This window comes from Protomyctophum parallelum (assembly GCF_964188405.1).
Source record: "Protomyctophum parallelum genome assembly, chromosome: 16".
Classification (NCBI taxonomy): domain Eukaryota; kingdom Metazoa; phylum Chordata; class Actinopteri; order Myctophiformes; family Myctophidae; genus Protomyctophum; species Protomyctophum parallelum.
This window is the reverse complement of record NC_139711.1, coordinates 31,299,503-31,312,799: the sequence shown is the minus strand read 5'-3', so window position 1 is coordinate 31,312,799 and position 13,297 is coordinate 31,299,503. Positions and strand designations below refer to the sequence as shown.

The 13,297-nt window shown below is 41.4% G+C and overlaps 2 protein-coding genes across 8 annotated transcripts in view; one reads left to right on the top strand and one right to left on the bottom strand.

The window, feature by feature from the left end:
- Window positions 1-13,297, top strand: part of LOC310873755 (protein diaphanous homolog 1-like) — a gene marked incomplete at its 3' end in the record, with an annotated part of 344,698 nt that overhangs the window by 289,879 nt on the left and 41,522 nt on the right. The window lies entirely within an intron of this gene.
- LOC310872942 (protocadherin gamma-C5-like) overlaps window positions 1-13,297 on the bottom strand; it is a gene marked incomplete at its 5' end in the record, with an annotated part of 105,676 nt that overhangs the window by 51,853 nt on the left and 40,526 nt on the right. Inside the window, one exon of one of the 7 annotated variants that reach the window (XM_083785148.1) lies at window positions 10,601-12,979. The exons of the other annotated variants lie outside the window; for them this stretch is intronic. Within the exon in view, the coding sequence (XP_083641274.1) occupies window positions 10,601-12,970 (2,370 nt within the window). Of the gene's footprint in view, window positions 1-10,600; window positions 12,980-13,297 lie in introns of those variants that run through there. 7 annotated transcript variants of the gene reach the window in all.

Genomic DNA, 13,297 nt, shown 5'->3' with positions numbered 1-13,297 from the left:
GAGAGGAGAGAGGAGAGAGGAGAGAGGAGAGAGGAGAGAGGAGAGAGGAGAGAGGAGAGAGTGTGTGTGTGTGTGTGTGTGTGTGTGTGTGTGTGTGTGTGTGTGTGTGTGTGTGTGTGTGTGTGTGTGTGTGTGTGTGTGTGTGTGTGTGTGTGTGTGTGTGTGTGTGTGTGTGTGTGTGTGTGTGTGTGTGTAACCACATGAACCCATGCTGAATTGAGTCCCTCAGGGTCTATTAGCCCCCTTTTCTTTTCTTTTTTTCTTATTTTTTTTAACCTCTACACCGTATCAACTTGCTCACATGTGAGTGCTTGTTGATCTGGTTTTGGGGACGATGGGGTTCATGTGTTGAACTTAATTAACTTAACCATTGTAGTGAAAAAATGTAAGATAGGAATATTTCTTACCTTATTTGGAGGGACAGGGATATGACATTGAGACAGGAAACAAACAGCAGAACAGCAGCAGCAGAGGCAGGAAACATGGAAGAGAACAAACAGGAAAGAAAATGTCGGTGAGAGTGGTGCTCAGTATAGATCATGGCTTTGGGAATCACAGTAACCATACTTACCATTTCACCCACCAGTGACAATGTTTATTTAGTATTTACTGAAAGTGATTTAGTGTTAGACTTTTGATATTGATACTTTCTAACTTGTGCAACGTGTGTGTGTGTGTGTGTGTGTGTGTGTGTGTGTGTGTGTGTGTGTGTGTGTGTGTGTGTATAGTGAATATATATGGAAAATGGACAATGTAAAGATGAATCTGTCATTTTCATTTGGCACACATAAGCAGTTGAGAACGTGTGGTACAGTTACAAAATATAAAACATTTACAAAAAAATAACATACATTGGTAATGATAATGAACGAGAGAGAAAGAGAGATACATACAAACAGACTACAGAACAACAGGGAGAGAGTGAGACAGTACAGGCTGGCAGTGATAGATATAGGGAGATAAATTCAATGAAATAGTAGGCAATATGTATATATATATATTATTTTGAGAGAGAGAGAGAGAGAGAGAGAGAGAGAGAGAGAGAGAGAGAGAGAGAGAGAGAGAGAGAGACACGCACGCACACACACACACACACACACACACACACACACACACACACACACACACACACACACACACACACACACACACACACACACACACACACACACACACACACACACACAAATATTAGCATAATGTCTAGGCCTATGACAAAATAGAGGGCGGGTAGAAGTAACAATGATACTAGTTGTGTAAGTGTAACAGTTGTGCCAATAGTATCTGACCAGGCCATCTAAAAACACCCTACCCTGTACCACAAGGAGAAGTATGGAACCAGGATCACCACTAGTACACTGCATGGACGATGGCCATCATGACCTGCACTGATGCACAGAGACACTACACTACTAGCAACAGCAGGGGGCCTCAAGGCGATGCCCTGGGATAACATGATGCCTTATTAATGATCTGCTTACATGCTGTGACCAAGTGTGTCAGGGAGGGCATGATGTGTGTGGGGTGGGTGGTGTCCAGCTTTTTAGACAAAGAAGAACAAAGCAGACAGTCTTACTGTCAAATAATCCTTATGGAAGATGGTATACTGTTTACCTCATACGGATTACAACTAACAAACCTCATGACTCAAGCATATGTCATGACAAATATTAATTGTTATCTATCTATATTATGCAAAAAAAAAAACAATAAAACTACAACCTAACATTATCTCAAAACATTAACAAAAAAGAAAACCAAAAAACAGGAAAGGGGCACCAAAAGCAAGTGCATGAGCCAATATATATATATTTACATTTAATCAGTAACAAATATAGGCAGAATGTTAAATCCTACCCCCACCCCAAACACCATGGAGCACTCCCTCCCCTTCTCCCAACAATCCAGACGTGAGCCTGAGCATGCTGCATTTCTTTGCCCCAATATAGGGGTCCAACCTGCCTTCTCTCTACCAACAGCTGCATGGATCTATCACACACAAGGGGCTGCATTTGCTGCTGCCCCCCTGTGGACCAAAGGAAGGTGGTACAGCCCTGCCAGTGAGTCAGCTTGTTGCTGTGGCAACACAACCCACTTGCTTCCTGGGAGCTGGCAATGATGAAAAAAGAAAAAGAAATGGAGCTATGAAAAAAAAAAGAGATGGGGACGAGGTAAAGGCAGAAAGGAAGAGTGAAAGGAAGAGAAATTGTGATGCCAACAAAGGGAGATTGAGTTTGGCATCATATATATTCTTATCTTTCAGGATAAAGTGTCCTTATAGACAACGGCATACAATATTCAATCATAACAGTAACACACAGCCTCATATTGCCAGGTTACATAAACTAATCTCTTTACAAATGGTTGCAAACTGACACGGGACTGATCTTTGCACTCGCACATTGTGAACTACATACAGCAAGCATGCCAAAGGATGGCTTTGTATACAGACTGGACAAAATGTCCTGCATAAAAGCAATATCTCTCTCTCTCTCTCTCTCTGCAGCAGAATGGTGCAGCTGGAGATGAAGAGGGGGAGGGGAAGGATGCAGTGAACAGGATCAGGAGAGAAAATGAGAAAGGGAGGACAGTCTGAGACCATGAGTGCCTTGTAGCAAACAAACCAGCTCTAGCTACAATGTTAAACAGCTAATGATGCAATGAACAACTATCAAAATCAGTAAAACATTGTGATGAATGATATTCCTACATATATTCCTCATATCATTATGGTCATAGTGCAAAAACAGCTGATAGTGTTTTAAGGAGAGAGAGTAACAGAGGTCAAATGATCAAATGTAAACAGACAGATTAATAAAAGGGAGAAAATATAGAATGATAGGTGAAAGAGAAAAAGTCAGAAGTCAACAAATCTGCACTGATCATTGTTGTCTTTAAGTGCCATGCACCTTGCCACACCTTGCAGTAGAATGACATTCAAATCCACTGTGGCTTCTCTGTATTGGATGTCTGGTGTTATTTGGTCCATATACCTGAATGTGTCTGTCTAAACTCAAGTTAAATTAACACTCATTATTTGACAGTGTGTAGTCTCTGCCTCTGACCCACTGCCACACCCTTCTACACTGATGTAATCCTTTCCAAAGGATCAGCATGTCCAGATTGCCACAGTTCTATGCAGGTCACTAGAAGACACATTCACACAGATGTTGAAATAGGGGGAAAGGTTATAGTATAATATATACTGCATGTGTGTGCTTGCTATGTAGTCTAGTGCTTTTGCTTATTGCTAGAATATCACACCCAATAATCACACCCTACTTCTATTAACAGTACCTAGTACCTACCTACCTACCTACCTATTAACAGTATCTCTACTAATGATCATACCAAGACATCATACAGTTTACGTATCAGTGGACCATCTCTCCATCAAAGGCAACAATATGTCATTTGGATTTAACATAGAGCAAACCTATAAAACAATTCCACCACTGGAATAATGCCATTTGAACTAAATATATGGAACAAAATAAACAGCACAGCTTTTAGAGCTAAGGATTCTTTTCTCTCTTTCACATGCAGGGATGTATGGCACTTGAAATGTATGAAAGGGCAGGCATATCAACATATCCATAATGCAGAGTGTTAATTTAATTTATTAGTCAATTGTCCACACAATTGATGTGTATAAAACATAGATTGTATTGCCACAAATGGCAGGGCCTCTTCAGATGAGGGCTAATCACATTAGAAATGGAGCAAGCTTAATTTGATCACTGTAAGTTTAATGCAATGGTGAATGTATACTGAGCTGTGCTTTATGTCAGGGAATGCAGTCACTCCCAAGCATAAACAGACGTCAAGCCAAGGATCTGGCAGGAGAAGACGATGATGCAGGATTACAGGTGACAGCTTGGCCACTCAAAACATCCAAGTTAACCTGTACTGTTCATAATTGTACTACTTAATTTCAATTCCTTCATTGCCTAAAATTCTAAAGTACACATGCACGCAGACGCACGCGCACACGCACACGCACACGCACACGCACACGCACACGCACACGCACACACACACACACACACACACACACACACACACACACACACACACACACACACACACACACACACACACACACACACACACACACACACACACACACAGTACTATAAGTGCTGCTGTCTGGATCCTCCAACCTCACACACATAAACAGCTGTTCAACAGACATGCTAAGGAGGAAGTATAAACAACAGCTCGTGCTATTGGAACGGCAAGCTTCTCAGCTCAACACTGTGGCCAGGCATAAGAAAAGGATACTGCTGATCATGTTAATCCCAAATGTCTGCCAATACTATTTTATGCGCCTGTGAATTTGGTAAATGCTTCCTTTTGGTACAGCAGACACTGATGGGTAATTGCATCAGTTACTGTTAGTAAATGATCAATTTTGTTCTAATACAAATACTGTACATGATGAAATAGCAATATTCAGTATGCTATGACATGCATGGGAACATGTCATGGAAAGGTTTAGAAAAGTAGAACGTTCGCAACATTTGCAAGGGCTTTTGATCATCATAAATGTAAAACATTTGAGCAATAATTCTTTCTGACAGGCGTTTCATAACTGGGTAAGGACAGTTGGAGCTAATACAATGAATAGAGGCTACTTTCATTTGATGTAGGTGTACTAGTTAGCAAACATTATAGTAATTATAAAATTGACTATTGTCAATGCTTGTTCTTGAGCTCACCTAAATCAAACAGACTTTATTAGCTATAGCTCTGTGAAAAGGGTCCATTAGGGAAATGTTTCAGGTTTCAGTGACTGTTTATGACACGGACAACTGAACTTAAAAACAATACAAATCATGACAAACAGACGGAACCATTCAGTACAGCTTTGGTGTGTCTGTGAGCTCTGACCCCCATGGAGCCACTGTGACCACCAGGATTTACAGTGCTCAGTAAAACTCTCTCCCAGCTAACGAGCCTGAGAACAGACACCGAGTGGTTCAAAAACGCAGTCGGAGCCGACAAAGCAGTCACAGATGTGGGATAATAATACTGATGATGACAGGCTGCATCCTGCGAGAAAAAAAGTTCACGCAGTAAAACTAAAGTGTGTGCTTTTTTACGAGTGACGGCGTGTCTACCTGTATTTTCAAATGTCACATAAAAGCACAGACCTTATAGCGGATCATAGAGACCCCACTGGCAGCAAGACACATACACCAACCCATTGGCCTGGGCCAGTCAGGTGGCAAATTAAAACTCAATAACAAGAACAAATATTCTCAGAAACAACAATATTCACTACAAGACCATGCATTCAGCCTCATAGTAGACGGCAAACATCAAGTTATACACTTTATTACAGAGTTAATATATGTGTGTGCAGTAGATAAAAACAACTGTAAATGATACCCAGTTTATGAGGCAATCTAACTGGGTTTGCTACTACTACTTCCTGTATGAGTCTCCCTCTGCGAGAGTTAACATTATGGGGTGCAGGTGAAAGCCATATGGACGGTAATTATTCCCTTGTGTTGAAAGGTAAACATTAAGGCCTGGCTACTGCAGGGCATGAACCTTTTTAAAGACCTACTGCCTGGTTAAGAGGAATGGAGGAACAGAAGGAATCATGTAAGAAATATGTTTTCACTGAGGACTAAAACTATAGCATCATAATATGATGTGACTGACAACAAGCAACTGCACAGCAATGCAGGATCAGCACAGTTCCCTGAACTTCCCTGATTGCTTTGCAATGTTTCAATTGTACACAATTGCCCCATGCCTGTTTTCTCAGTTATTTGGCATTTTCTATACTGTAGTCTAAATAATGGAGTTATTACTCCCTCTGCCCTACCCCCTTCTCCCCCCCATCTCTCTCTCTCTCTCTCTCTCTCTCTCTCTCTCTCTCTCATTCATAGTGCAGTCAATCCATTTAGCCCTATATATATATATATATATATATATATAACACACCCTGTTACACATATCAAGCTTCTTTAAAGCCCTTTCACCATGCAGACAAAGAGGGCTGCACATCAAAATGGCTGCTGGTTCACCAGCACTAACACAGATACTGCACATTGGATGGTGGAAAGAGGGCCGGTTACCATGCGCCTTCCCCTCCCCCCTGCCGTCTATCTCACTCTCTTCATCTCTCAACCTCCCTTTTTCTCAGGCTGCCTTCTGTGACAGCCTCATACCCTCTTCATTCTCAATCACAGCCTATTTTACATTTCACTTCCATGCCTTTCAATGCGCCTTTCTTTAACCATATTCATCTTTCTTTCTTTCTATCTTTTCCTGTATATAAACAGTGTAACATATAGCACTGTGTTAGGGAACAACTAGGTCACATAAACAGTGCAGTGTGCGTGTGTGTGCATGTGTGTGCATGCGTGTTGTGCGTGTATGGGAGGAAAGATCCCTCTGCAGTGATGCTTCAGTACAGCAGCAACCAAGTACATTTCCATTCACTCTTCAAATTGCAGTTAGATCTACTGCATATTGCATTTCCCTACATGTATGGTGATATAAATGGTTTTTCACACTTCAATTGAACATAGATTTGTTAACTCATAGGTCAGTACAAACATGGAACGGGCACTGCAATGAATGCAAATATTGTTTCTAGTTTTGCCACATGCAAGAAGCTTGTAATGAGACTTCCTGTGTATATAACGTTTATCACCCTGATCTCAATGACTTAATAGACTGTATCTGTACCATCATCACAACACACAACACCATGGAACCATCCATCAATGAAGGATGAGACTGGATTTGAAATCTGGTCTCAAGCCCAGTCATTTCCTTGCATTAGGTTTCCTATGTCAAGCAGTTAATATCTTTAAAACAAACAAAATGCTACAAATACACTCTAAAGTCAAAATGCATGTTCTCAATCAGGAAGACCTTTCCAATTAATCCTTCTCCGTTAAGCAGTGTATACCTCCTTTTCAGTCATCATATATCATGCATCTATATCTATTTAAATTGACATTTCAAAATCTGCATTATTGCTACAAATCCACAACCCGTTTTAGGGCCCTGTCTGTGAATACAGGCACACATGTCTCTCCTAATCGAACTGCTATATACCATAGGCCTATATGCCCTATATTATAGGCTATATTGAACTTCTTTATAGGCTATGTCCTGAATTAGAATGAACACATAATAATATGTATGCAAGAAGCTAATAATAAGGTCTTAAACTAACCGGCTTCATCACAAATCCATGCGAAATCATACAGGTCCATTATACAGGTACAACATGTGCAAGATACCCTAAGGACATTCTAAGCACACAGATCCTCATGCTGTTATACCATTATGGTAAGTGGAGGTGCAAAGTGGAGGTTGCTTATGGCATGCTTGTTCTGATAAAGAACTGGAAGAGCAACACAAGCACTGCATGCCATATAGAAGAATGCTTTCTATGGTGGATTTTCAAACCGCTAAATAAATATGCCAGCATGCCCTTGAAGATCAAATACTTCACAAATAGTTCTTGGCCTGACAAGAAATTGTCAAAAATCACAGAATAACTGAGACTGCACACAAAACCTTTGAGAGTTAACTTAAGTGAACAATAAGCAGATCCATATTGCATCAGCTCTTTGTGACCAGGTGAACCGATGGAGAGATGAAGGCCTCACCTCTGTGATTAAATCCTCTGACCCAGGGTTTTGCCTGGGCACAGTTCTCATGCCACTATGGTCAACACTCAAAGTGCTCTGACTGAATGGACGGGTGCACTTCATGTCACTCTTCCGAGAGTCAGTTGTTCCATAGCCGTCGTAATTGAACACATGCTTCAAAGTGCCTGTCCCACTGATGTCTGCATATGTGGGTGGGTAATATGGAATAACAGGAAGATTCCCACTGGATTTGAAAAACAGGCGCTCACGTCTCCACCTGTATATCTTCACTGATATGATAACAACTAAACATGTGATGAAGAGAAAGGAAACTGCAGCCAAAGCCAAGACTAAGTAAAAAGTGAGGTCATTGTACTCCTTATCGTGTGTAAAGTCAGTGAACTCTGAGAGAACTTCAGGGAAGCTGTCAGCCACCGCCACGTTAACATTGACTGTAGCTGAACGAGAGGGCTGTCCGTTGTCCTCCACTATAACAGCCAGTCTTTGTTTCACAGCATCTTTATCAGTGACTTGACGGATTGTTCTTACTTCTCCATTCTGTAATCCCACTTCAAACAGCGCCCTGTCTGTGGCTTTCTGCAGTTTATAGGAGAGCCATGCATTCTGTCCAGAGTCCACATCAACAGCCACCACTTTAGTGACCAGATAGCCCACATCTGCTGAACGAGGCACCATTTCAGCCACCAGAGAGCCACCACTCTGGACTGGATACAGAACTTGGGGAGCATTGTCATTCTGGTCCTGAATCATTATATTCACAGTCACATTACTGCTGAGTGGAGGAGAGCCCCCATCTTGTGCTTTGACAATAATTTTGAACTGCTTTGTTTGTTCATAATCAAAGGAACGCACAGCAAGTATTTCTCCACTCTCTGCATTCACTGAAAAGTAAGCTGAGGCTACCAAACCATACATTTGACTATCTTCTAGGAAATAGGAAATGCGTGCGTTATTCCCAAAGTCTCTATCACCAGCTTTAACCGAAACAATTGTCATTCCAGGTGAATTATTTTCTACAATGTATGCAGTGTAAGATTGCTGTGGGAATAATGGGGCGTTGTCATTCACGTCAGATATCTTCAAAGTAACCGTTTTGTTTGTGGAATAAGAGGGAGACCCCTCGTCTGTGGCAGTAATTGTTATATTATACTCTGGCGCTGTTTCACGGTCCAAAAACTCGTCAGACACCAAACTATAGAAATTAGTCGAGCCAGCTTTTATTTTGAAAGGTAAATCTGGACTGATGCGACATTTAATTATGCCATTTTTCCCAGAGTCCAGGTCTTTGACATTAAGCATCGCTATTACAGTCTCTGGAGTAGAATCCTCAGGTATTGGGTTGGAGAAAGAAATAATGCTAATCACAGGAGCATTGTCGTTTACGTCAGTTAATTCAATGAGCACCTTGTTGGTATCTCTTAAGCCTCCTTTGTCTGTAGCTTCAATATCAATTTCATAATGTTTGTTTTTTTCGTAATCTAAGACACCGCTTATGGTAATTTTCCCTGTCTGCTGATCTATATTAAAAAGAGATGAAGTGCTATCAGCGTTTTGAGAAAACGAATACATTATTTCTCCGTTTGTGCCTTGATCTGCATCAGTGGCACTGACCGTTAGAATAACAGCGCCCTTCGACGCGTTTTCTGGAACAATTATCCTGTACACCGACTGGCTGAATACCGGAGCATTGTCGTTTGCGTCCAAGACAATAATGTTTATTTTGACAGACCCCAATTTCTGAGGATTACCACCATCGTAGGCTGTCAGTGTCAGTGTGTGCTTCTCATGTTTTTCCCTGTCCAGTGGAGTCTGCAGAACCATTTCAATATATTTAGACTGATCAGGACGAGATAGGACGTTCAATTTGAAATTATCTGTAGGATTCAGTTTATATGTTTGGACAGTATTCAGCGCAACGTCGGGATCTTTGGCACTGTCGAGAGAAAAACGAGCCCCGTTAACAGCCAGTTCACTAATTTGAAAGTTCATTTCCCTTTTATTGAAAACTGGAGCGTTGTCATTAATATCTAAAATTTCGACGTTGATTCGATGCAGTTCCATGGGATTTTCCAATATGATCTGAAAATGCAGAGAGCAGGCAGATACTTGTCTGCACATCTCTTCTCTGTCTATCCTTTCTTTCACTACTAAGGTCCCTTTGTCGACATTCAGACCGATGTACTCACTTCCGTCCTCGGTAAAAATCCGTGCCCGACCAAATTTCAGCCGCTTAACATCCAAACCGAGGTCTTGGACAATATTTCCCACTATTGAGCCCGTGGCCATCTCTTCGGGAATAGAATAGCGGACCTGTCCGTGCGATACCTCGAAGAATAGGCAGCACAGAAGCAGCGTCCATGTAATTGTTCCTCGATTGAAAGAAAGGATCTCCATTCTGATTTTAAAAAAATAAAACACTCATACACGGGGTGTATGATGACGCCAACGCGTTACAAACAATAAAGTCTATAGCTGGATTAAATGTGATGTCTGGTTGCATTGTAGGCTAGCTATAGGCTACTACATTATGGACCTCCAATGCGAACAAAAATGGGAGGACGAAATGTGTGGCATGTTCCTCACACTAACCAACAGCGGCACTTAGAGACCTAAACATATATTACAATGATAGGCTATGTCTCAGATTACATTTCAAGATGTATTATCTACAACGTCTGCTCTATATCGACAGACAGACAGACAGACAGACAGACAGACAGACAGACAGACAGACAGACAGACAGACAGACAGACAGACAGACAGACAGACAGACAGACAGACAGACAGACAGACAGACAGCTTTATATCAAGTATATTAGGCTATACTTGAAAGGACAGAGAGAAAGGAAAGGAAAGAAAACTGCAAATTGCTGTCCATGGTGCTGAAGATTAAACGACCAGTGACAGCCAAATAATTTTCTATACGTAGGCTACAGATTCAAAAACGTCTAACCTCTATAGGAGAGTCTGGTTCATCCAGGATGCTCTTTTCACTCTGTATCCGTTGCATTGTGCCTGTATTATTTGGGTCCATTATTAATATATTCTGAATGCCAGCACCACTGAATTTGCAGTCACTCTTTCTGGAGTCAGTTGTCCTGCACACCTCATAATTGTACACATGGGGGAGAGTTCCTGTTCCCAAAGTGTCTGAGTAACGTGGTGGATAGTATGGAATCACTGGGAGACTGGAATGATAGAGGCGGGACTGTCTCCATCTGTATATTTTCACTGATATAATAACAACTAAACACGTGATGAAGAGAAAGGAAACTACTGCCAAAGCCAAGACTAAGTAAAAAGTCAGATTGTCATTGTACTCCTTCTGTGTATAGTCAGTGAACTCTGAGAGAACTTCAGGGAAGCTGTCAGCCACCGCCACGTTAACATTGACTGTAGCTGAACGAGAGGGCTGTCCGTTGTCCTCCACTATAACAGTCAGCCTTTGTTTCACAACATCTTTATCAGTGACTTGACGGATGGTTCTTATTTCTCCATTCTGTAATCCCACTTCAAACAGCACCCTGTCTGGTGCTTTCTGTAGTTTATAAGAGAGCCAGGCATTCTGTCCAGAGTCCACATCAACAGCCACCACTTTAGTGACCAGATACCCCACATCTGCTGAACGAGGCACCATTTCAGCCACCAGAGAGCCGCCACTCTGGACTGGATACAGAACCTGAGGAGCATTGTCATTCTGGTCCTGGATCAGTATTTTCACAGTCACATTACTACTGAGTGGAGGAGAGCCCCCATCCTGAGCTTTGACACAGAACTGGAAATCCTTGATCTGCTCATAGTCGAAAGTACGCACTGCATGTATGACTCCACTATCAGCGTTAACAGACACATATGAGGAGACTGGCACTCCATTAATAGAATAGTCCTCCAGTATATAAGAAACACGAGCATTCTGGTTCCAGTCAGTGTCTCTGGCTTTTACTGTGAATATAGAGAGTCCTGGTGTGTTGTTTTCTACAATATAGGCCTCATATGATGCCTTTTCAAAGACAGGAGCGTTGTCATTCACATCTGAAATCTTTAAATTGAGAATGACGTTGCTGGAGAGTGAAGGCACTCCCTCATCAGAACACGTCACACTGATGTTATACTCAGAGACTCTCTCTCGGTCTAAATCACTGTCTGTCACTAGGCTATAGAAATTATTTGATGTAGATTTCATTACAAAAGGAATATCATCATTAATATTGCATTTTACTTCGCCATTTTCGCCTGAATCAGCATCTTCGATATTTATCATTGTGACAACAGTGTTGGGTTTGGAATCCTCTGATATCACATTTGATTTAGACATAATATGAATATGAGGTTTGTTGTCATTTACATCTAAGACGTCAACTATCACTTTACATGAACCGGTTAACCCCCCATCACTTGCACGGATGTTTATTTGGAAATGTCTAGCCTTTTCATAGTCAATATTTGCGACCAGGCTAACGTCGCCATTTTCATTTACTTCAAATATTCCTCGAGCGTAATCCATCATGCTTGAAATTGAATAACTGATTCTACCATTAGAGCCGTGATCTGCGTCTGTTGCGGTAACTGTCGTTACAACTGTTCCTAATGGAGCATTTTCTCTTATGGAAGCCTTATAAGCAGATTGCGTAAAAACAGGGGCATTGTCATTAACATCCAGGACTGTGATCAAAATCTGCATTGTTCCTGACATCTGCGGTTCACCTCCATCTATTGCGGTCAAAACTAACGAGATCTGTTCATTTTTCTCCCTGTCAAGAGGTGTCTGTAAGACCATCTCGACATTGTTAGTCCCATCCGCTTGGTTGTGCATTTTAAGGGCGAAATTATCAGTTGGTTTTAGGATATAGGTTTGCAAACCATTCTCGCCTACGTCTAGATCACTGGCTCTATCTAAAATGAATGTTGCGCCATTTGCAGCGGACTCGCTGATTTTAATTTCAACATCGCTCTTTTCAAAGGCTGGGGGGTTATCATTAATGTCTTTTATCTCAATAGTTATACTGTAAAATTCCATTGGATTTTCTAATATTATCTGGAAATGTAAAGCACATGGAGTCGATTGGCCACACAATGACTCTCTGTCTATTCTCTCTTTGATGAGGAGGACTCCCTTTTCTTTATTGAGCTCGATGTATTCTGCACTGCCTTTCGTAAAAATACGAGCTTTACCTGATTTTAGTCTTTTCACATCCAATCCTAAATCCTGAGCAATGTTACCGACTAAAGACCCCTTTGCCATTTCCTCAGGAATGGAGTAGCTGATCTGTCCGAGCACTGAACTGAGACAGAGGACCGAGATAAACAGTACTTGCCGCTTCATTGTTCTATCCGACGTTCCCAGTAAATACAATATTCCTTTCGGTATTCACAGTAAATCCCATGAACCTCCAAAACAGTTAAAATCCCAAATCAATGTTCCACAAATTGATACAAAAACAAAGATTCACAATGTAATCCTTCGCGTTCACTAACACACAGACTGGTCTGGTCGCACTATTCTTTTCTCTTTCTCTCCATGATTTCAAGAATATATAGGGCGGTACTCCTGGATAACTCCTCTAAAGCTGCAACACCCTGACCAACAGCGGCTCTTCGTGTTCAGAGCAGACAATAACATGCACGAGTAATACAAAATAAATGGACATCC